This window comes from Augochlora pura, chromosome 7, assembly GCF_028453695.1.
Source record: "Augochlora pura isolate Apur16 chromosome 7, APUR_v2.2.1, whole genome shotgun sequence".
Classification (NCBI taxonomy): domain Eukaryota; kingdom Metazoa; phylum Arthropoda; class Insecta; order Hymenoptera; family Halictidae; genus Augochlora; species Augochlora pura.
In genome coordinates this window covers 18802277-18829554 of record NC_135778.1, presented here as the reverse complement: position 1 = coordinate 18829554, position 27278 = coordinate 18802277, and the positions used below count along the sequence as shown (strand labels likewise).

At 33.2% G+C, this 27278-nt stretch overlaps 1 protein-coding gene and 1 non-coding gene across 2 annotated transcripts in view; both read left to right on the top strand.

Moving 5' to 3' along the window:
- Sprt (PDZ domain-containing protein sprite) overlaps positions 1-26952 on the top strand; it is a 36560-nt gene extending 9608 nt beyond the window's left edge. The window contains exons 2-4 of the mRNA XM_078187677.1: positions 15269-15395; positions 16812-16905; positions 26851-26952. Coding sequence (XP_078043803.1) covers positions 15316-15395; positions 16812-16905; positions 26851-26952 — 276 coding nt within the window. The 5' untranslated portion in view covers positions 15269-15315. The remainder of the gene's footprint in view (positions 1-15268; positions 15396-16811; positions 16906-26850) is intronic.
- On the top strand, positions 14425-14497 carry Trnav-uac (transfer RNA valine (anticodon UAC)). The gene has a single exon. It is a non-coding gene; the product is annotated as a tRNA-Val (tRNA).
- Positions 26953-27278: the final 326 nt, after the last annotated feature.

Below are 27278 nucleotides of genomic sequence, written 5' to 3'. Positions count from 1 at the left end.
GACTGGTAAAACGAAATAATACTGAAAAATTCGTGCTTAAAAGTATACTTTATTATACAAATATTTGAAATTGCTTTTGTCAAGATAAAATGTCAAATATTCGGTAGGAAAAATGGGAACGAGCAATAACAAACACAATATATTATTAATCATTTTAATTATCACTTTACAGTTTGTTTTTAACGCAAAGAACGTAGACGATTCCGTCGAAATAAAAAGAGTACAAGGCTTTCCATGCTTGGTTGCTGTGCGGGTCTATTATACAATAACACAGTATACAGGATGCGGAGAAAATTCTGTCCCCTACGTCTGTATATTTGTATTTAAATGTAAATAATTTAATTGCATGATCTATACAGTCAAACTGTTTAAAAAACATATTAGTCACGAAACTGAAGAATTTAAATTAAATATACAGAGTTCCTTTCTACTTCAATACGTTCTGGAAACCTTCTTCGAAAATTATTAATGATTGCACTCCATTGTTGCAATTTCCTGCCATTTATTATGTAGAAGAAATTTGTTTTAACTAATCCACCGACTTGAATGGTCGATAGAAGATTTACTTTTAATAATAATCTTCTTTTTGCTGAATTTAGGAGTGGTATTTATTCCTCCCTTGTGCAATACAATAATTGTTTAATTATTCTTTTACATTTTTTATCTGAAACGTGGATGGAACAGTGCTAGCAAATGTGAAAGAAAAAACATGAAGAATACAAAAAACGAAATAGATTCGATCACGGAACATGTTCAGAAAGGAAGGAGCGTTTTTCATAAAGGGACAGAGAGTTTTCTCCACAGCCTGTAGATACACGACGCATGCGCCAACAAATATTATTCTGCCGGAGTCGCCGTCCAGCGGAAATAAAAACACGCCGTTAAAGTACGTAGCAACCCCGCTGTTCTATCTCTTGTATCTTCGCACCACCCGGTGTATTTGATAGACGGAGAGGACTCGTCCGATCGTTTGGCCTCTCTGTTGAGAACAGAGGTAAACTGGTATGGCATAAAAGTGGGGGTCGTGTCTCCCACGATTCATGGTGAGGGATGTGACCGTGACCGGTCAACATATTCCGTTTCGAATATACACAGGCAAAGAAAAGTTAATAGGCTCGTGAACTGCAATCTACGAGAAGGGCCTCCAATAACTAATGTCAGCTTTGTAAAAAAGGCTTCGGAACATTTGAAAGTGAAATTTTCTTTTCAGTGAAGTTTTTCATACTCGGTAACGTTCGAGGTGTTCTTCTCATGTTATATCGACGATGGTTTCTGTCGTAACGTTGGAATTTAGTCTCGTGAAAAATAAAAATAGGTTATATTGAATTTATAGGTAAGTTGAATAAATTAAATATATGATTTGTAGCATGTTGAATACTTGGTTTAACAATATTTCTTTATTGCGAATTGTATTCTCTTAGCTGAAACTTTTTTCAGAAATTTTCTTTCTAATATTGTTTATTGCATTTCTCATAACTGGGATTATCAATTTAGAAATCTGAGAAAGCACTCAAAAATGCACATCGACAGCCACGATATGTCACATTTGTGTCAAAATTTTTGCATACGTTTGAATTGGGAAAATCGATTGAAAATTGTTCAACCAAAGATACCTTATAACTACGCTCCTGGTCACGATAAATGGACATCCTTTATTTATAGCACTGCGAATCCCCGTAGGCTTTTATTATTTCTAATTAAAAATAAAAGAACGTAAGATAACAATCAAATATCAATAAAGCGTGCTACACTTAGTGGAATTTAATAAAACGTTCGTATTGAATTACCAATTTGTTGATAAATACATTCATCTAACAACTTTACTAATCATTACAATTGTTTGTACATTATCCATCGCTTCCGTTCAAATATCTATTGTGTAGGAATGAAATAAAACTTTCATCGAGAACCGAACAATAAAATCACCGGAAATGCGTGGGGCGACAACAGTAGTTGCTGTTCCTTCGAGTATAATACGCGGGCTTGCCTTTGTTTTCTTCGTTTCATAAAACGTGCAAAATGATTGAAGAACACAAAGAATCATTCACCATGATTTTTGATATTTATTTTATTTCTGTCCATAACGTTGATTAATGTTCATTTAATACTTTCTGTTACATTCGCTTCGTTAAACAAATTATACGGTGCTTTATGATGAGTTTAACTTCTCTTGAACAGATTTATGAAGAATTAGATCTATTTATTAGGGTGTCCCATAAGTTTCTTCCCTTTTTTTGATGCGAAATGAATACAGGATATTTGTTGTTTGAGGTGGATTTATTATGTTATATATGAACCGTTCTGTTCTATAACCTTCTTCCATCTCCCAGGAAGCCTCATTATGACATCTTTCATAATTGTTGAAGCTTATTTGCAAAATATTCATCTAGGCGTGTTTCTATTTCGCTTATGGATTTGAAAGACTTACCACGGAGAGAATTTTTTAAGGAGACGAACAAGTGATAATGGGATGGAGCAAGGTCTGGGGAGCTAGGAGGATGAGGTAGAATGTCCCAAACCATCTGTAATAATTTTTGGATTACGTCCAACGCAATATGCGGACTTGCGTTGTTGTAATGGAAAACGACGCCTCGTCGGTTCACCAATTCTGACCGTTTTTCTGCTATGGCGGCTTTTTAATTGATCCAGTTGATTGCAATATTTGTCAGCATTGATCGTATCATCCTGAGGAAGGAGCTCGTAGTACACTGCACCTTTCCAGTCCCACCAAATGCACAAAAGAACCTTCTTCGGATGAAGTCCGGGCTTCGCAACATGTCGCTGGAGAAACAAATCGCACGTAGAGAAGCTGTTCATAAGGCCGGTCTCCGTCAATAGGTGTGGAACCCAAACTTTATATCGATTCGCATATCCTATCTTGATTAAATGCTTATGTACCGTTGTCTTGGGAATATTAGTGGCATCCAGTATCTCACGCACACTATATCGCGGATTTTCAGTGAGCACAGTCTTGATAATGTCCGTATCCGTCGTCGCTGGGCGGCCGCTGCGGTCTTCATCTTTCAACTCGAAATTGCTTGCTCCAAATTTTTTAAACCAATCGCGGATGGTCCTAATAGTCGTAGTACCACTCCCGTGAACGGTGCAAATCTCGTTTGCAGTATCCTTTGCACTATTGCCTTTTTTAAAGCAATGAAGCATAACATGTCGCAAATGCTTCTTTTGCCTCTCCATATTGAACGGTGTAGAAACAATTTTAAAAGAGACTTTGTCACCAACGAAACGTACTTTGAAAGAGCTCTGGGACGTCTGAAACCGATGCCATAAACGGCTAAGAGATAAGCTTGCATATTTATATAAATACAGCCACTTGGACACTCATAGTGTAGCGCGGAAGAAACTTATGGGACAACCTAATACTTTCAATAGAACTAAGAATTTGGAAGGTTTCGCTTCTAAACGTGGATATCGCAATAAGTTAATTACGTGTTGATGCAATGAAACATATGTTATTTGTTATATGCAAACTGCGGAATTTTTTGTATGTACGATAAAAATTATGAAATGCTATTTAAAATGGCTATTAAAAGAATGAAATCATATTGAAACATTCCTTTCAGTTTATTCCAATTATAAGATGAACTAAAATTTCAAGCCGACTCTTCTTTCATGAAATTGATGCAGAAAACTTCTATTTTACATAGAAACCCACAATTTAGTAACAAGTTTTACACGACACGAATGTTTTATTCCACAACCTCTCAACAAAGTAGACTACAAATCTTTAAGCAAAATAAAAATTCGAACTTGAAATTTTGAAAAGAATTCGATAAAGATAAATTGTTTAATTTCAATAATTCTCATAAGTGGAAAACAGTGTAACAATATTATTTAATTCTTCTTATCGCTTCGCGGTTCTATATTATCAGCTAAACATTTTCACCGCAAGCGCATAAAGGTCTAATTATTAAAGATTCGCGCAAGTACATGTAAATAAATTTATGTTAAGCATCACATACGATAATAAGTCTTCTTATTATATTTCAATATGAGAAAGCATTATTCTGTAAGTGTGTTATACTTACTGGGAATAGACAAAGCTGCTAATTGGCTCTCAAGTTTCCTTTTGCGAAACAACGAACTGCAACTAAAGAAACGATGGGGTTCGGCATAGAATTGACCGCAACTCCTTGTCAATAAACCGTAACTTTTTACGCGCTTAAAACGTTTCAAGAATCAGCAACGACGTCGCATGAATTATAAAGTTAATTGTGACGGAATATAACTTTCATTCTGCTTATCATTCACGGAAACCATTAGCGAGAGAAACGAAATTTGACTAGATAATTATTCTCACCTTGTTATTGTCTGAAACGATATGGATTTGCATAAAGTTCCGTTACGTCTTCATGAATTCGATCTAATAATACAATACACAATGAATTCAAGTATAGAGAATTCTGCATGCGTTGCTTATTAAATTGAACATTTTATTAAATTTCCATACATATCTGTTAGCAGCTATAAAATAAAAATGGAAACTTTTATAAGAGCTGTTTTCGATTTAATTAACATCCAGCTAGGATACTTCATAACAATTAAAATACGTATCTCAGTCGTTAGTTTTAATAAGAATATGGCATATGCATTTATGGCATATATAAACCTTTAAAATGCAAGGAAACGTACAAATTAATAATGTCTAATAACATTGTCATTTTCCTTTTACATTAAGCAATCGTTTCGTTGACGAAGAAAATGTCTTTTCAACTGTAATGTTCGTAAAATAACGCATGAAATAATAATGCCAAACTGAGAATTTTTCATAAAGTTCCATATAGGCTAATAACGAGGTAAAATTACGCGAACATTGAATAGAAAATGAAACAGTACGCGGAGAGCAGCATCGCATCAAACGTAAGTGATAAATTGAGTAAAATTTCCGCTCGTTAACATTTCGATGTATAGTAAACGTAGATCGCAAGGTATGTAGTTAATAGTACATAGGAATACGAGAGTGTTTGAATAGGCTGTGCATTTTGTTAATGGGGATTTTCTTCTTCTATTCATGCCACGATACAAAAGAGAACTGTATATTAGTTACTTTTTTATGCGCATGACAATGACTCACGATGAGTCACGGCCTGTTCATTTACGCCTCGTTGCAACTTGCTGTACATCTTGTTATCTATCCAATCGTCTTGTGACAAATAATATGGCGACAGTGATCATCCATTGTAACGTTATAGTTCCATTGTGTTTCCATTGTACGAGCGCGCTTTAGAATACCGAGCGCTGCTACTGTAAGCTGTACAGTTATTTTATCGTTAATACTCCTTTACTTATACATCACATCGCGATATCACAAACTTCCTATCCTGTAATTCAATTTTTTCTCAACGGTAAACAAACGCGTCCGCATGCTTTGCATATATTTGCAATTACAACAACTTCCACTTACAAAGGAAGGCTTCCCAAAGGTTATCCCAAAGTGTGATGCACCGCGCCAATTTCAATGAAATTTTAGTATAATACAGTTTATTGAAAAATATTTGACACGTACACTGCGCGACAAAATGATAGAACATCCGAAAATTTATCGCGTTTCTCAAAACTTTAAATTTGAAACAAAATGAACATAAAATCGAGAATTATACAAAAAGAAGTGATAAAAACTGGAAACAAATTTATTCTCAATTGTATATATTATAGTAATTTTTTAACGTTAGTTGTTGTTTTATAGTTATATTATAATCTTCGATTGCTGTGTTTCAATATTGTCGTTGAGATTAAAATAACTTTTCCATGGAAAACGAATTTTTCTAGCGTTCGCTTAACCACGCTTTCGGGGATTTTCAAACGCTGTGCTTCGGTCGGTGAATATTGATAGAATTGTACAATAAATATTTGCACGTTAGCAGAGCACTAGAACGATCCTTTTCAGAGCCGATGGTCATGGAAATCGTAAAATACCAGATTACTACGTTCTACGACTGCGTCCCAATACGGGAGGAACCTTCTGAACACCTGACAGACAGCTGTTCTCGTCGCGGCTTAGTTACGATCCTTGGCCGTATGTGTACAAGACACCCTTCCTCGTTAGGACATTATATCATATGTCAAGTCGCATATGCCCTCGTAAATATACAATTCGGTAATCTATTTCATGGGGGGGAGGGGGGGGGGGGGGGGGTAAAGTTGATTTACGATTTAAATGTTTGCTATCTTCTAGAGCTACGATGCTAAACGTGCAAACGTACGCTTATTCGAATGTTTCATCAATGGAAACCAGTTTCACCGTTCATGGTTACTCGTATTTGTTTATAACATTTAACCCTTCTACGACATTTCGGATTATTTTACTGAACCGTGTATTAGGCTAATATAATTTTGTTCATTACCAGCTTATTGGAGTGATATTTATTGAATTCTAAATAATTAGTTCACTTTTTCCTGTATCTTGGTATTAATTACTGTATATTTTATATAAATAACTTAGAACTGCCACATATGTAGTTTTTAACTAAACGAAGATATTAAATGATGGTAAATATTTGAAATAAAAGATACACCAATCGAATTTAATTTTGGAAATGAATATCGTTGTTATTTAAAAGATTATATTCGATATAAAACTTAATTCGAATGTGCCCTTTTTGTCATACATTGTATATCAAACTTGTTAATGGATACGGATTTGTATAAACGTTTAATTCTTTCTTGATTTCTCAATTGTAATTATTTCAAAGATTTAAACTTTAAAAATGTTTTTCCACTATTTTATGATTGAATTGGTTAAAATAATGAAGATATAGGATTTTAAGAAAATTAGAAAATATATAGAATTACACTTTAATCTTTAAATTTTTATAATATATAGAATAAATCTTTAATCTTTTAACTTGAAATTTAGTCCGTATTTCATGAAATTAATCTTATCATTGTTTGATTTACAGGCCATGCAATTTGCCTATTAATAACGATAGGTACAGGCAACTTTTTCGATTTGAACTGTTACCACTTTTCAAACAATAACTTATTTTTTACGTGAAGGCAAACAATAAAATGAAATATTGGACTGTTTTTCTATCAAACAAAGAAGGGAGCATGAATACTTAAGTAAATGAAAATAAACATCGTGTGACACAAGAAAAGTATAAGAAAAATATATTTTTGTATTTCGTAACATTAGCTCCATATTTTCTTTAATAAGAAAATATAAATTTTCATTAATAAGAAAATATAAATTTTCTTTAATAAGAAAATATAAATTTTCTTTAATAAGAAAATATAAATTTTCTTTTATAAGAAAATATAAATTTTCTTTAATGAGAAGATATAAAAGAAGCCGCTAATTTATATCGAAATCTATGATAGTTCCCCGTTACTTTTCACACGAGATCGCACCGTTTCTCCGTTACCGACGATAAATCACCCAAAGCAAAAGCATTGTCAGACTGTACAACTCGCTTATTATAACAATTGTTGGGAACGTATCCGTCAAGAATGCTCGACAGTTTATTGTTGTCAATAGGCCAAGGTTAGGCCAAGCATAGCCACAGTCCAGAATTGTAATTGTGACGTAATATTTCAGTATATGCAAAATAAATTATTATTTAAACAAACTGACAAACAGGGGAGTAGAGCTTCGATGTTAGCTATGTAGTTACACGATGAAATGTGACAAACAAGAGTGATGGAAGAGGTAGCTACGAGAAGCGCTATGAAAATGTACTTATTGATAGAAACATAATATCGTAAAAATAAGAGAACTGGTTATGCCAAATAAGAGAACATTTATGCATAGTTACAAATCATTATTGTATAGATCATAGAAACAATACCTTATTGAATTTTGTCCAGACTAAAAGTAAAATTTCTGACAAGTCCTCGAAACGTATCGCAAATTATTGTTATTAATGACTAATTTATTTTTTATTGCGTATAAATAAGTATGACTTTAAGTAAGATTAAATGCGCGGTTCATTACATATTTAATATTATTCAATATTATTCTTCTTATTGGTTAGGTTCTTAATTTACTTGCTTTTATGAATGAGTTATATTTTTTTCTAACTGCAGTTTTAGGACTTTATTAACATTTTTTTCATTTTGACTCTCATTAGGAATATTTGTTTTTCTTTATTTTTGATCGACATATGTTGACTAAAAATGAAATCGTACTAGTGCAAATAAAATACAATTGCAAAATCTTTTAATATATCTTTACTATTTAACACTAACAATAACATTATGCAACCCGTCAAATTGTTCTGTCACTAAGTTTTTAATTTACGATTATTCAGATTGTAAAGATACATTTATAAGTTATTCATTCAATGTATTTTTCACTTGAAGCAAATATAAACTAACATAAAACATCAAATATTACATTATAATTGTAGAAATTATACTAACATTATTCCTTTCTATAATACTGTTTTATTTTGTTTATTATACTTTCATCTATTTTTATTTTTTAATTTATTATTATCATTTTTAATACACAACAAAATACACTGTTTAAAAGATCGAAAAACTGGCATGCAAACATAGAAACCGGTTTATGGTACTACGTGCACATACAGTGGGTCAAAAAAGTATTTGTACACCTGGTCTTTTTACAATAACTTTATAGAAGTAAATAATACATAAACAAAAGCTATTTCAATTAGTAGCCTATTATGTACAAAGATAATATGCAAGTGTAGAATTTCCAATAACGCATAACAAGAAAGTAATGCAAGAAATACAAGAACTTGAGAACCAAAAAAGTATTCGTACACTTTCAGTTATAATTGAAAGTTTACGATTATTGCAGTACTCTATTGCAATTAATATTTTGTGTGCATTTCTTTAGCTTCAATACTGGCTTCCGGTCTTCTTGGCTTGCAAATTACAGTCTCAAATTAAGTTATAAAACGTTCAGTCGTTTACGATTAAACAGTTGTGTTAAAAGTTCGAGACAATCGCAAGTTGTTTGCAGAGGTGTTCAGAGGCGCCAGGGCGGTCTCGGTCTCTAAACCAGCGAGTCGCTCTATCGGCTGTACGCTGATACGAGCGATAGTCATGAATGTATTAAGTAACCGTCGACATTGGCGGTTGATCTGCATAAGTTATGTGCGAGAAAGTTCATTCCTCCGCCTATAGCGACGCGTATGCACTGCCGGGCTCTGACGAGAATGGACCAGAAGGGTTCAGAGAAAAGGTAAGAGAAATGTTTTTCCAACGGACCTCTACACCGACGATGCTAACGGTAAAACACGTAAAAAGCCAATAGATAATAGCGATGCCTAATCACGTGACTGATTAACACTTTTAATGTTCACTAGAGTGAACAAATAATTATATATGTCTTGATAACTATAGAAATATAGTAAAGATGTTCCAAATTAAACAATTTGCATTTAGTCTGTAAGAGACGTGCAGAAGAGATTATTCAAGACACGCGTTTACTTTCAAAATCTTCAATCAGTGATTGAACCAAAAATATTAAAAAGTTATTTAAGAACTCTTACATAAAATGAAAATATTATTTCATTCGCAAGTACTTTTGCCCTCACAAAATCGAATAAAATAGTTTTGGCCAGCTATTGAGACGAGATACGCCGTATTGCGACCTTCGCATTAAACATTGAAAAGATCAAGACGAAATCTGAACACGTGATTATTAAAATGTCTTCTACGGACTATGTTCTCCGGCATACGAAATGTCGCATCTCTTTTGAAAGTAGCTTATAAAATAGCTTATTCGTGTCTTCGTACAACTGTTCAATAAATCATTACTCCCTGCAATAAGCAATGACTTTGTTCGAAGGCGCAAGGGAACGTAAATCGATGCGCGATTTACAATTAGTCTAATTTACCGATGAACTGAGTTAATAAATAGTCTTCCGTACGAATTAATATCTGATATTTAATTAAAGTGACAATACAAAAAGTAAAATACCACGCGTGTGTTATTATTGAAAATCTCCTGCCAGAAAGTCTACACGGAGAACGAAAGAATATAGTAGAGGATATTCGTACGAATAAACAGGATTCAATATTTCATGTTCAGCTATCCCTAATAAAAATCTTAAAACTTGGCGCTGTTCCCTCCGCGACGTTGACAACCACTACAATTAGCAGACTTGCTTTTCTTAATGGTAATGAATTCAAATAAGGTAGCGGTGCGAAGCAGCTGGCGGGATTCCATACACGTGACAAACGTCGTTTCTATTTGGAAGAAATTATTGCCCGTGATTGTGCATGTACATCTACGCGCGGCTGGTCGTATGCAAAGGAGCGCGCGCGTCTCTGCGTAAATTACCGAGCTTGTAAATATCGTATAATCAGATGCACGATGCAGTAAGTATTATAAGATCTGTTAGAATTCGCATCACGGTTTCATTTATAGTCGATGCTTCTGCGGACATTGAAATTTTATTGGACACTCGTTCATCAATGTTTATTAGCAGGAGAGAAGTGGCGTGAAAGGTGCGATTTTGTTTCGGACACGATAGAAAAGAAACTAAAAGACCATCTTACTTCAATTGAGCGTGATTGAAAAAGTCATCTGTATGACTATACAGTGAACCAAAAAAGTATTCGTACACCTAGTCGTACAACAGTCGATGACTATAAATATGTTTAGTGAGCCAATATAATAATAATAATAATAATAATAATAATAATAATAATAATAATAATAATAATAATAATAATAATAATAATCGATGTATAACGTTAACAGAAAATATTGCATATTTCACTACAGTACTGAAGAAACAAATTTTTAACGGAAGACAATAATGGCTAATGAGTTTAGGATCAGAATGTAGGCTACATTTAACGACCAAAATGTTTTCCTTTTAACCTTTAGGGCTCTAAATGCTCCAGGCCGAAACGGTCAGTAGGGACGGCGCGCGGCTAGTGCTGACGGTCGCTGGAGACGGAATACTTTTATGCTAGACTGAACTTAGTATTTAAGGCGCAAACAGTAATAAATTGTAGTAATCTTTTTGCACGGGGTTCAATAATTCAAGAGTGTTATTTTGAATGCTTATTTAAATTACTAACGAGCGCCCCTGTATTATTTTCGTAAGTTAATATCGAATCATTTCATACTATATAAAATCACATAGTATATACAAAATCGTTTACGTGTTCCTCTAAGTTCGCAATAATCTAAGTACTACGATTCACTACACATTTATGGATATTTACTGCTTGTGAAAAATGGTACCGATTAATACTAATCTACCACGTATTTTCCCCGAAACTCGTTCGATGTATCGTACATCGGTCATCGTTTCATTGAATCTGTACGGTGCACCGTACGTGAAATTTACGACACCACGAAATTCGAATTTCAAATTTCGGCTGTGTATTCATTTTTATTTACAAAAAGATAGAGAAAGCATTTGCATACACGCAAGCGTTATTAAAAGCCATGGGGGTTGTAAAATATACAACAGGAAATGTAATTATGTTCTGTTATTTAATGGACGCGGAAAAAGTTCTTATTACAATCTGCTCTTAATTAAAAACAGCGCTCGTGATTGAGATAAAACGTTAATTTAATGTTCTGATGAAATTAATGCTTGTTTCATTAGAACAAACAGTAAAATTTAGCCTTTTCGCCGTAGTGATGTAACTAAAATTTACATCGTAATAAATATGACTACTACATTTTGAATTATTAAGTATATAATATTGTTTAAGTTGAAGTTGTTCATTGCAAATTTTCAGGACGCTCTGTTAATTCATCCACATAAAAATTAAATATATTGAAACAATTAAATGGCATCAACATGGATTTTTAAATATGTCTGGAATAAGTAATAGATTTTGTGAGTTTCTTTTATTTTGTTTGTTTCATTTTCCATTCATATCGAGTAACGAAGCAAAACAACTATTTCTTTATTAATGTTACCAACGAATAACCAGATGCTCTGTTAATAATAAAATCACCAAAAAAAATCAAGTAAATAAGTACGCCCCGCTGCCATTCTAACTTCTTAAAAACTTCCAAGAAAATATTTTTATTTAATTTGACACGAAACATGGAATGTTTACCAATAAGAGTGACACCGTGGTAATCACTCATAAACTTTATATACTCCCAAGTGTTTTATCGTACTCTAGAGCTTCGTGTAAGTACCCTATGCTCGATGCGGAAGTGTCTTATGTCAGGTCAGATAGGTTAATGTTATACATGAAGAAGCATGCTTCGCTCCTAGAGCTTTTCATGTATACTTTCGTTTCCGACTACGAATTTTAAAATAATTAAAGACAAGTTAAAATGTTCGCGGTCTACGTGATTTATAGTATGTCAGATCGCACAACTTTGTCCGTTGCGACTACTTGGACGGTAACCGTAACGTAGTATGCGAAACCGTCGGACGATACATCATAGGAGACGATCGTGAATGATGGTAGTAAGATTTTCCCATAAAACCTGTCGCACTGTATGTCGGATGATAGATAAATTGAAACGTGTGTCGTCGCACGGAATCACTTCGTCATATTTTTAACGATTCGCCTTACGTCTTCGGCGTGCCTGACGCTTCAATTTCCTCTCACGGCTGCACGAATTCGCGTTTCTATGCGACGTAACGTTCTTATAGAAGATTTCGAGTCCACGTGGACCCAGACTTTAACATTCATTCTAACGCGGTCAAATGTTTCTCATTCAGAGTTTCTGGAATTTATTGAATAAGTTAAATTATTGCAGTAATACTATAAGAAATTGGACACAATTTAACACAATTATCAAAGTTCTCCAAATTTTCTCACGGATTAGAACTTCATTAGCAAAATATCATTTTTGTATATTCTTATGAATGTTTATCAGCAGTAATAGTTTTATACAAACGTGAATATATTATAATTACACTAGGAATTTTTATGCAAAATTCTGAACAAATTTTGTTAAATTTGAGTAATTTTTATTGGAAATGTGTAAAATCGAGACAATTGATTAATATGAAGATTAATTCAACATACAAAATTTTATAATGTCATAAGCATAATAATTATCTTGGTGTATTAATTTTTGTCATATGTAGTATCAATTTTTTCAATAATTTCGAGTATGCAATTAATTTCCCACATGTAATAATAAAAAATTATCTAGGATGTAAATACATGTTTCTAAAATATTTTGACAGAAGATCTAAATCGATTATGTTTACTTCGTGTGCGTCCAAGTTAAAGAAATTATTCAGTAATATCCAACAAAGAAAATTTTGTTATTAACGAGAAACGCGAATGAAATGGTAAAACTCGTCGCACGAAAACAAAATAAGAAAAATTTACAATAGTCAGATTGAAATATTCAAAGCATTATTTTATAATCTGTATTATTCAAATATCGATAGTTCTAACATCTAACTGTAAATAAATCCGAAAATTTGAATAAAATTTATAAATTGTTCCGCATAAGTTATTTTGAATTTTGCGATAGTAAATTACAAAATAGCTAAATTATAGTAAAGCAAATCGGTGTCTTGGACGCAAATTATTTGTCACAATAATTATTATATCTCATAATTATTAATCGTCTTTGTCGCTCTTTTAATGCAATTAAATTAATGCAATTTTATGAATCCGCTGCCAACAATTCTGTAACAGGCTGTATTGTACAATCAACCTGTTGCGTGTAATCATCCTCGACCAGGTATGATGCCTCGAATTCTCGTAACACGAAAACAAAACATAAAACCGGGAGGTGATCTCATTTCTGAAGCTCGTAGAAGAAGGATCGTGTGAACATATACCTGAACTGGTATTTAAACCTGAATTCTTCGCATGACTGTTTTAACCCATTATGCTAATCCAGCGGTTAATGCATTCTTGAAGTCTGATAAATAAACGTAGTAGCTGTTACTTCCACGTGCAATCTGTATTTCAAACTATCGCGAGCTGAAATTACAGGAAATGTATGAATTAATATCACGTTACAATAAATATATTGTAATTCGGGTAATTAAATACAAAAAAGAGCACGCTTTACGACACGTGAAAGCTGATCTATAAATTCCATATAAAATAATATAATATATACTAATAATATAAAATAATATAATATATAATAATACGCGTAAACCGTAAAGATTTTGAAAAAATAATTAACGGTGTACAACTTACCTTTTAATTCGATCAAGTAAAATGCTTTAATTTTATTATTAATTCTTTTTAGTACTTGATGTGGCAGTCAAAATATATATGTAAAATATTTAACAAATGATTCTATAAAATATTATTATATTGCTGTCAAAAAGATTATGTGATATATTTCTGATAAAAATAAAATAATACATTCCTTGACATAAATTCATTTCATAGCGTTATTATCTCATAATAATAAATTAAATTAATATAAATTTCTATCTAATTCCGCATTTTTAAAGATATCGTATATATTATACGTTTATTTAAACTCGAGAATTTTCGAATTAAACCAACGTTTCCCATCGTGGTTCCGTGGTGTAGCGGTTATCACGTCTGCTTTACACGCAGAAGGTCGCCAGTTCGATCCCGGCCGGAACCATTAGTTTTTTTTCCCCCTCGGAAACCTCGTATCTATATTCAATGAAGCAATGAAACGCAAGAAAATAGTGCATTCGTATATGTAAAATAGTATATTCTATTAACATTTAAGACATTCCAACCTCAAATACTATTAGAAGTTAAATTACAGGTTACGTTAACGTGTAGGTGAAAAAGTTTTACATTTTGACTTGGACGATACTTAATAATAAGAATTTGACATTTTCATTAGATTATTGTGTATCTGCGAATTTTTTTGCAAAATTAAAGTTGTCAATGTTAATTGCAAGATAGACTTGCACTGCAAAATGCAACAGTATTTTTGTAATAAATGTATAAAATTTCAGTCTAGTTATTATTTATGAAATAATCGATTACGCAATTCTTATGATCGAAGTGATTCAGCATGTCTACCACTTTATGACACGTATATCAAATAATCCGAGATCGAATCTTTGAGAGTCAGTATTAATTTCTACTGCAATCCTCTTATTTAAGTAGAGAGATAATTAAATTTTTATCTTTAGAAAGATAATTGAATAAAAGATAAGTACTTTAAACTAATTGTAATTAGGAATTATAATTGATTTGCGTGGAAATCTATAATGCGAATCGCAATATGATCGAAATACAAACGATATAATTGAATTAAATAATCTTGAGTTATTCAATTGTACTGTTACACCTTCCCTGTGATCAACTTGTTTTCATTTCAAATAAAATATGCACGTACCTGTTCCACACTAATTATTGCTTTACTGTTCTGTTTCAGAGGTTAGCGAGTAAATTAACGTAGGTTGCAATGCCGCCGTCTTCGCTATGAACGAGAGCCGTTGCTACACCGATTCGCCTGCGTTCACTGTACATCAGTCATTCAACCGGAATGGGAAGGCACTTAGGTGTGATTATCATCAACATAGTCTAGGCTACCGTACCAATATTATACGTTTCCATTTAATTCGGTGCTGTCGAACGTAAACGGCGCGGTCCCTCGCGGGCGCATCCCCCTGTGTCTTTCCTGTTGGTATAGTGGAAGAGGAATGCGGGTTAATGCTATACGTGCGCCCGGTTTACCAAGCACAATATGGCACGTTAGAGAAAGAGAAAAGCTGCGCGAGGGGATCCTTCTAGGGACAGCGCTGGTTTAATTGCCCGCGAGCAGGAGGGCGTGGAGAGAAGTCCGCGCACTGTCCACTGATTTATCGCCCGTAATTGAAGAGAAGAAATCGAAAAAGAAACTTCCAATCACGGGCATTACTAGCAATTAATTTCTAGCTGTTTCTTCGTTTTTCCTTCGACCCGCGCATTCTTAATAGAGCTCTTGTTACCTCACTTCACCTAACGTATGCTCTTTGCAATAATTATAGTGGACGCAAATATAAATATTCTGTACATCATCGCGTAGAAGTGCTATGGCATCTATGGACTATCAATAATTTTATTACAACTTATAATAAAAGTCATATGTCAGTGTTAATGTTCGATCAATTTATATTTATTTATATTTGAAGTATTTATTTAATTTGAATACAAAATGCTAGAGTATGAGCGTATACATACCTCTTATAGGACATCGTTTTCGTAAAATGTTTCCGCTCCACTTTCACATGCTTTAACCTTAATTTTCCAACAAATCGACGTAATGTAATAACCATTATTTACCTCAAATTCAATAAATCTATGGTTGTTTTCTGATTCGCGACAAGTAGATATTTAATTTACGGCGATAGCAATATCAATTATAATCAAATACATTGTTCCAAGTAAAAATTGTAAACACTATAGTAGTTTTTTTTACCAATTATCAGGACATACAATTTTCTTACATAACCTGGCACAATTGTACTCTTATGGACGGGGGTGTACAGTTCCAATTATGTAACAGCTAAAAAGTTAATGCTGTATGAATCAGTTAAAATATTTAATCATAAACATTTCTATTTCGAGATGCTATATATTCGAAGGAACAAATTCTATATAATAACGATGATTATTGTCTGTTACTTTATGCACGTTATTCACAATACTGCATTGCATCGTCCATAATACGTTCTCTTGTAATCCGTATTTACGAATGAAATGTCGTTGGTGCAATCCGCATCGTTACATATGTATATAGTGAATGTCTCTAAGAAGATTATGTACCGAAGTGTAACGAAATCCCGAATCTATGACTAAGCGGACAACGTTACCGTTCAACGGAACAGATTGCGATTCACCGGAACACAATCGCGACGCGCTCGTCTCTAAAACGAGGAAACGCAGCTGTCGCGATTTCTCTTTCAGAAAAACGTATTAAAGAGAGCTCGTTTTAGGGGATCGAAGAAAAGTGTGCTATTCTATACTACCGACTGCGGAGACGACAAGGAAGATTTGGGTTTCAAACTTCAGCAACGATCAGTGTCATTGGTGAGTCACGAATATTCTATAATCAGAAATAGGTTGTAAATAATACAGATATTTCTATTTATCAGTTATTAAATATTAGAATTTTATGTTTATAGTAATCTTATAGAAATGATAGTTGTAGACTATTTTATTATAAAATAGTTATCGCTTTCTTGCCACACTCACACACAATACTACAAAACAAAATACATACCCTGATTAACGCCCGCTGTTCTCGCCGTCTGTTCCGCTGTATCGCTTGCTTTGCACTGAGTTCGATTTTGTCAGTTGCCGCAGAGGAGCACGTAAACAAAACACTTCCTTCTAGAACGTTCGCAGCGCACGCGGTGAATCCCTACACATATTTATCAGATTTCTTACAGACTGCATGAATACACAAAGATGAATTTATTTTGACTACTGTTACCCTATGTTTTGCTTCGTATTATTAAATTAGAATTGAATTGAATATATTTTAGATATCATATATTTTTTTTCTTTCGTTATACAGTGACTGTATAACAAAATAACATTTTTCTATCTGGACAATGACTGGACAACAATGGCAAAACAATGATCGAAATACTTTTTCCTATTTTGTTTTTACTTGGAATAACGAAAAAAATAAAAATCTTTCGTTTTTTAATCTTTTTATCCGAGCCTAGGACAACAATTTAAGAAACCCCTTTCGTAGATTTCGCTTGTCGTTGTTACCTGTTGTGACAAATTAAAGATCGCAAAATCGCAATTTTGTTACAATTTTTGACACTTTCGACCAAAAACTGTAATAGATCTGTAGCTTTTTAAATTTTTCAACACCTGTAGCTTGATTCTACGTTAACCAATTTGGATCAACTTTCAATGTGCATATAAATTACTTTGAGCTATGTTCAGAGATGCTTAACTCTATTTTTACCGTAATTTTTAAGATCTTAATTAAACCCTATTTTCAAAGAATACCTTTTAAACTCTTAACTTTTATTACTTCATAAGTTGAATCAGGCTTTTCCTACATTAATTGTTCCACTTATGCCATAAAGATTATACAAACAATTTAGCAAAAATAGGTGTAACAGAACATCGGTAGAAACAGTGTTGAATAAAATGAACACGGAAAACGACGTGAACTGCTGAGACGATCAGATACGAACATTGACTTTCCCAAGATGAACCGTGGAATAAAGTCGTTTCACGCGGACATTGCTGGCTAATCCGAGATTAGAAATCAGCGTATCCAGTATCTGCACAGATCAGCTTCCGGGTCGGCAGAGTTGATGGAAGCCTTCATCCCCCAACAATGATTATACGTTCCTTCCTTGCGAGCACACCCACGACTTCCTCCAATGATTAACGAACGAATCCATAGCGAACCGAGGATGCCTTTTAATCGCTTCAATTAAGTGCGTTGAACCGGCACGTGGGGCAGCGGTAACTTTCATCGTGCCCCAATGACAAAGCAGTAACCTTCCTCGATAATAGCTCGAGATTCTTTGTTTAATGACAGCGGTGTCAAGCAGCATGAAAGCTCAATACCGCTCCGTGCCTCAACGTGTTGTGTGCATGCAAGTCAAAACTGGTGTACAGTGCGCCAAAAAAGTATTCGTACACCTAGTCTTTTTGCAATAACTCTATACGAGCAAATAATACATAAACAAAAACTATTTCAATTAGTATTCTACTATGTACAAAGATAATGTCAAATGAAGAATTTCTAGTAACGCATAACAAGAAAGTAATGCAAGAAATACAAGAATTTGAGAACCAAAAAAGTATTCGTACATTTTCAGTTATAATTGAAAGATTATGATTGTTGCAGTACTCTAATGCAATCAATATTTTGTGTGCATTCCTTTAGTTTCAATAATGGCTTCCAGTCTTCTTAGCATAAATTCCAACAGTTTTTGAGTTGTTTCTTGTGATATTTTTTGCCACTCTTTTAAAATTACTTTTTGTAGATCCGATTTCTTAGATATTTTTCTTTTTCTTACTTCTATATCCAACAGTTGCCATAAATTCTCTATTGGATTAATATCCGGGGACTGTGGTCGTGTAATTAATTGTTTAGGGACATTGTATAGTATCCATTCTCGCGTTTTTATTGCTGTATGTTTTCGGTCGTTGTCTTGCTGAAAGTGGTAATTTCCATTCCGGCCCAATTTAGCCGCACTTTCTTCTAAATTGTCCCGCAACACCTCGATCTACTTTGTGGCATTCATTATCCCATCGATAAATGTAACGTGTCCAACATCACTGTACGCCATACAGCCCCATTCATTACGTTTCCTTCGCCATGTTTCACAGTTGCTCTAATATTCTTTTGTTGAAGCTCGGTATTAAGTTTCCTCCAAACAAATCTCTTCCCATATGACCCAAAAATGTTAAATGTAGACTCATCCGAGAAGATAACACGTTTCCAAAATTCGATGGGTTTATTTACGTACGTTTTAGCGAAACCTAGACGCTTTTCTCTATTTATATTATTAATATATGGTTTTTCTCTTGCAGCTCTGCCATATATTTCAGCAGAGTGCAAAATATTTCGTACCGTTTGAGAGCACACAATCTTCCCTGAAGTTGACGCGATATCGTTGCATAAAGTTCGAGCACTTACAAATGGATTTTTTGTAGCCTCTTTAATTATACCACGACGCTCTCTAACTGTGAGTATCCTTGGCGAACAGTTCGTGGCTTATTTTCTGTGGTTTTCGTTCTCTCATATTTCTTAACAATGCTCTGCACTGTTGTTAAAGTTAAAATCAGTATTTTACCAATTTTTCAATGACTCCGCACGTTTTCGAAGGAAAATAACACGATCTCGCACCGATATTGGTATTTCTCTTTTCTTCGCTGTCACGATGCTTGTACCGAGTTCAAAGATGCACTAGAGACACAGTGCAGGCCAATGCTACTATGTAAACAAACAGTTGTTTACGTTTTGGTCAGTATTGCTAGAATACACGTGTGCTTATTAAAATTTAGCAGTCGAATTATGTGTGCGAATACTTTTTTTGCTGTTAAATATTTGTATTTCTTGCATTATCTTTTTGTTATGCGTTAATAAAAATTCTTCGTTTGCACATCATCTTTGCACATAGTAGACTATTAATCGAAATAGATTTTGTTTGTCTACCATTTGTTTGTGTAAAGTTATTGCAAAGAAACTAGGTGTACGAATACTTTTCTGACTCACTGTATATCGGGTTTGCGTTACGTTGAATGACGAGTCAATTATGCCCGCTGAAAGACGGCCGTAATTATGACGGGATGCAGCTGGATTAGCTGTAAGAAAGCAAGAGGTTCCACTTAAGTGAAAGGTCGAGATGAATCGGTGATATACTTGTTCCAGCAGAAATCGTTTCTTAACTGCGTGAAATTGATTTTGAATCCGTGTAATTTAAGAAGATTAAATAGATTCTACATGAATTATAGACTCGTCGACCAGATTTCTAGCTCGGTCCTGTTTCTACTTATAGAATTAATTGATGGACTGCAGTTTTCACGCATTCTTAACATCGAAAAATGTTTAGAAAATTTCAAGATGTTCAACTCATTAACATTTTTTAAATGAGAAATAAATGTCTATGTACCTCCTGCATTCTGCGATCGATACAGACAATTTTTATTATGCATGTCGATCCGAAGTCTATTAATTAGTAGTACATTGCAAGAGTAAATTATTTAGGCATACTTAAGCTATACTTATTTATTTAACTACGATAAACGGTAAAATGTACGTTTCTTATGTTAAAAATTATGCTAATCGGCTTCTAAGCCGTCCATATAACCCTTCCAAACAATTATTTTTTACACCTTTTCAATCCATGGTTTTAATAATACAAGAATAAAAATTACAGATCGTCTACAAATAATTTATAATTTCCTTAAAAAATGTTCAGCAAGAATTTAGAATCTAATAATCCTGTAATTGCTAATTAAACATCTGGTTCACAGCACTAACAAATAAATAAATATATAAAGGAATGTAGAATCTAATTACATATTTGATTAAAAATAAGCCGAATTATGTTAAAGTTTTCTTCGCATCCAACATTAAAAGCGTCAAGAACGATATATAAAATAAAAAGGCGCACGAATTTATCGGGCAACCAGATAGTTCGCGTAGTTCGTTTCCGAAAATAGAAGCTGCAGACTGCACGGATCTCGCTGCAGTTGATTAATTTCACGGCCCTCATTTCAACGCTGGTCACCGGTTGACACCGGTGTGTCACCAGGTTCAACCGATTTCGTAATGAAGTTTCAATCCCGACGCGGCGCAAAGGGTCGACGTACCCGCACACGCTCCAATATCGGCGTGCATACACAGGAAGTGTCTCACACGAATGATGCGCGTGTGTGTATGTGTGGGTCGTGAGAATTTCCGAGCACGTCGAGAAATCGTAATTCTCACGAGCTCTACAATCGGACCTTTCATGCAATTTCTTGGCCAGGCAACAGTCACACACCATTCGCCTTGTGCGTCTCGAATAGCAGCTATTCGTCTCGCAGACACCTAAACCTACTTCGCGTTCCTTCATTTTCCCTACGGAAAACCAAATAAATCGAGAGCCAGATTCTTTTACCCTGCTTGTTTCGATTCTGTTTCATAGGGTAGCATGTTACACCCCTTCGTTATTACGGTCCCATCGATAACAGGCGCGATTAGGGCTCACAAAAGCTAATATTAGGCACCTTTTAAAATGGATTAAATTTTCTAAAATTTTCTTTATTCTTATCTTGATTATTAACACATATTTATAAGCAAAGTTTAATTATAAAAATAATAATCTGGTTTAATCTAGTTCATTACATTGATAACAATTACACGATAATAGTTCTGTTATTTGCTTACGAGAAAATGTTTATAATTAAACCGAGATGAAATGGAAAATATAGTATGTATATTTTGTAAATGTATCACTTGTCTGGCGGTATTTGTTATTAATCTCTATTTACTCAAATGTTTGATTCTTCCTCTCATTCCAGCAATTAACCACCCGCATTCGGAATTCAACTACAGTGAGTCAAAAAAGTATTCGTACACCTAGTTTCTTTGTAATTGTTAGAAAAGTCGATAGATAGAAAAGATCGACGAATTAAATGAATTTTGCTACACGCATACACCCCTTTGCTTCTAACCGCCTCGAATGTTTTTCTTCTCCTCTTTCTCGCTCGGCGTAGATACAATGGTTCCTATACAAGAACATTCGACAGTAACACTAAACTAACCGAGCACTAAAAGTGACCGACGCGCTTATCGATTTATAAGAATAAAAGATTCTTATAATTCCAAAAATACCTATTTAGAATTTCATTTGATAGAATTTCATTCGATAAAATTTCATTTTAACTTTATCAATGTTTCGGTCGTTTCGTCTGATGTAATTAGAAAATCGATTGAATGGAAAACATGAACTGAAACAACTTAATTATATCTGTTACTTGCACGTGTTCGCGCACGTGCGTACTTCGACATGCTGTTACTCCAATCACTCTCGTTACGTATTAATAGATTAAAGAGATATTTGATAAGTAAAACGCGGAGGCCGAATACTGTCCTCTAATAAACATATCTGTCTACTAGTAAATTAATAAAAATTTATATTGACATGTTAATAATATGAATATTAATAAGAATTAATAAAATTGATTTCTCAGAAAGTGTCTTTCTTTTCTTATAAAATCACGAATTCATTATCGTAAAAATACATAAATAATTGCAAGTAAGGTAATCGTAAATAATATTAGTGAAGTTTGCATACAAATACTGAATAATTATTATTAATAAATATTAACCATTCGTGTTAAATTCACCGTTACAAACTGTTTGGAACAGATTATTCATTTTTTTTAATTAAACAATGCATTATTTTCCCGACTGCAATAAAATACATTGCATTGTGCGGCAGATATGAAAAATATTTTTCTATGACTGACAAACCAAACACGCGTCGCTTTCTTCATTCATTGCTCATCGATAGAAAATCTTTGGCCTTTCACCGGACTGTTCATTTGTGATACTGCCGATTCATTCATAGACATGGCTTGACCGTAACCCAGCGTAACCACGATACAGCAGCATACATTTTCAATAGATGTCAACTCCGATTCAACTTTAGACTATAAAAGCAAATCCTTTATTCTTTCTTCGTGCACAATATGTATATATTTACGCAACTTCCGAAACAAAGATCAAGGATTAAAATTGAATCGGAAATTCGAATAGAAATAAGAAATACCGGGAGAAAAATATATCTTTATGTACAGTGCATCTCAAACAATTTAATATAATATAACACAAACGTAATGTAAACTAAAGATAATTAAACCCCTAGAAGATTATTTCAGAACTATTAAGATCATAAAATTATCCAAATTGTCGAATTACGAATGAAATTTCGCTAATAAAATATTCTTTTACTAACTCCTTACCACTGAAAATTATATTTAGATCACAAAAAAGAAGTTAAACGAAAATTAATTATTACGAAGAGGTTTCGTTAACGGAATTTAATTTTTAATTGGAATTGAACAATTATAGGCTACTTCGTTTTTTTTTTATTTTAACAATGGCAAAGTTTATAGAAATTATTTTTCATTTTAAAATCATTTAGTATCATAATTGAAAATTAATTTAACAACCTGTAAAATATATTCAGAGTTTCCAGTAATTTCCAGGTATTATGTAAAAGAAAAACGATGGAATAGATATATTCAGAAATGAGAATTTTAATTATTATTGATTTTTTCTTGAAACGTGCAATGAATTAATACATTCGATACTGTAATATATATTATGATGTTATTATTCATAATAATATATAATAACATGTAGTAATATCTTATGGTATAATAAATTATAATAACGTATTATATTATAATATGAAATATAAAATATTTTATTTATTTTTCAACTTCTTTCCGCATGCAAACTAGCATCCTGGCCAGCTGCACCGCCTATTATTCGACACCTTGCATAGCGCACGTATGCACACTAAACTCGTGTTCATTGAACCATAGCGAACCTCCGCTGATTTCACTGGCAGACCCTCCACAAGATATCGGAATCAACAATTTACTTTATACTTACTTGCAACAGTTCATAATATCTGATAGTATCAAGTTCCTGCAAGTTTAAAACTGCATTCCTTGTTATGTCGATACGTGTACAGGGTGAGTCATGTAACTTGTACACCTGGAATAACTTTTGACAATATGTATCTCATTACAAATTTGCACTAAAATGTCACTGAATTGATAGATTTGCCATGTATTTTATTATAAATAATTACAAATAAAACAATTTAATCTGCAAAAAAGTTTATTTCATTTACAAAGAGGAGAATATGATCTACAAAAGAATTGATTTTAAGCGCGCAATCTATGTTAGAAACAAATCCAACATTGCTTTTTTTTATTATTATTTTTCTTTTTTTTATCTTTAATTTTCAATTAAATTTTAATTTTAATTTTTATATATTATGCATTCATATAAAAAATCAGTAGATGCAATTTGATATAGTGAACAAATTAAAACAAACTAAGAGTGTTGATGTATTGATTTAAGCTGATTGAAGTTATTAAAGAAAGACAACAAATTGCGCTCCTTTTGCAACTGATACAGCCAAGATTAATTTTACATAAATATTCGTAACAATGTACTCGTAACAAATTTAGAAACCAAGTAATAATATCAACCAAGTATGTAATTGTTAAATAAATCATCTAGTTTGAAGTGCCAGTAAATAAATGCATGACACAAAATTGGAAAAATTCGATTAGCGTGAAACTAATAATATTTTCAAGTGACAAAGAGTTTCACCGAGGGGAACAAGTGAAAATAGAGCAAACAATATTGTCTTTGTAGTTATTGTTAATGGAGGTGGCCTCTCGCACGGCCATTGTTGTTTGGAGTAACACATGTTACCCTGGTAGAACCACAAAGGCTGAGCAGAAAGCGGTTGGAGCGGAACAGGAAATCCGTGACTAACCACGTGACATGAAACGTCCGATGGAAAGGATGATCTCTTGAAACTGGCAGTTTTCGTTTTACTACTTTCACGTATAGCATATGACTCTCGTATCTCAAGGACGACAAATCTTCGCGTATCATAATAACAGCATTTTCATCATGGAATTTCACCTATCAACTTCCACTAATTTTACGCGCGATAATAAAATAAATACTTCTTTATTGGACAACGCGTAAAACTAATTTATTCACCACCATAAATGTTAATATCTGTCGCTGTATCGATGTCGTTTATCGACGTTACGAAGTCAACGTTGCAGAATGAGAATAAATTACACGAGAAGACTATTCGAGAATATCTAAATGAATGGTTAACGATTTTTTAATATTCTAATATAAAAGTATAAATATAAAGTATAAATATAAAATTATAAATATTAAAATTATATTAAAACAGTCACTATCTATTATTATTGCTGCTTATATTATTAACAGGTTGAATGCCACGCCAATTTTACCGGGATTGTCCGTGGCGCCATAATGAAATTTCCATTTAGTGATACATATAATGTTGAAATATTATATACAATAGATAATTTACAACGTATAAATATGTTCAAATGTTTTATACTGCATCCATTTCTTCACACCACTACATCAACGAAGATGATAATAAGAAATTATAAGTGTTGTCTTTTGTCTAACTTTCTTATGTTTTTTTTCAATCCGGGCACGTCGGTCTGACGGTCGGTCATGGGGGTCACCGGTGGCCCCCATGGCGCCACAGCCAAGTTAGGTGCCGGTCACCGGTGACCCCCGTGGCATTCAACCTATTAAAAGATCAATTGAAATTATTTGCTTTTTAATTAGGCTGCAAATCTTTATGTAATTTTCTATTTGCACAACTCATTTTCAAACATTCAATTCACAGATTTCCTTGAATGAAAGATTAATTGCATCAAAACTGTAGCAGAGCCAATAGTATTTTCTGTAATAATATTTTCTAATTGTTATTGACGAGTCTGAAAGAATAACCATCACAAATTATGTAGCATATTGAAACAGAATTAATTAATAACAACGAATATGTATATGTGTAATGAATGAAGTTCTACATAGATCGCATAAACAGTGGATAAATATTGCTTCTAATATAAAAAAAAGTGCACGTAGCTATAGTCACGAAACGTTTTGTGTTTGTATTATTTTTAAATGTGCAACATAAACTTGGCATATAAAGTATGTATATATGTACGTAGAATGTATGCATATGTATTTCCTTCGTGGTTGTCCAACCAGATCTGACAAATGGATTGCGTGTCTAATTTGGCTTGCCTTACTTTAAAAAAAGTGGAATACGTGTGCGACTGCGTGTCGTAGCGTGCGTTTCGTATGACATTATACGAATATTATATAACAAGGAGTACAAATGCGTTTCCTACTTTCCATAATTTTCTCTCGTTAAGAATGCAAACTTCAAGCGGCGCTCGCATGATTTATTTATTTCTCTTAACACTTAACGTAGTTCAATTGTTTAATAATTCTCATCATAATCTAGTTGTTACTAATAAGTTGTTCATAGTAATTAATTGTTAATGAGAACATTCGATTTGGCAGCATAACACGCAAAGAATAGTAGAATTATTTCTGATGAGGACACACAGACTTTTATTTTTTATTAGTTGCACTAATCAACTTTTATCATTTTAAATGTAGCAGACTTTTGGAATATAATATGTATAAAATCCTCAATTAAATGTAAAAAATGGCAATCTCTAATAATTAAGAACGATATATTCATATCGAACGTTAGATTAGCTTAATTATTTGAGATGATCATTTTCAACATTTAATTGAGAAGTCTATAAATTATATTTCAAAGGTCTGTTTTATTATAAATGATAAAAAGACGATCTACATATTTATAATAACTTTATATAGTAGATTTATGAAAATACAAATATCATTGTCTAACTTTTATTATTCGTTTCTTTCAGACTGCTCTACATACTGGTGCCGGCTCGCAGCAGCAACTTTTAGAACCCAGAATGGCGCAACTGGAGACCTTGGAGGCGAAGGTAATAAAAAAGTATCCATAACGTACTTAACGCATAACGGAAACAAAACTTTCTCACACTTAGAATTCATTACGATAAGACTGTGCGCTTTACCTTGCAGCCTTACCTTTTTACGAGTAGACATATACACGTATATGTATACGTATGGGATAAATATACGTCGACTTGCACGTGTTCTCAAGAGAACGTTTAGTAACCACGGTCCCGTATAACTTCTAGTCTCATTCATGTACAATCTTTTGTCGCAGAAACGACAAAATTCATTCTCGATATCGAACTTCTCCAATTTTTAATCTAACTCGAATAATTTAGAAAACGAAGTTCAAGAAAATACATCTTTCTTGTTA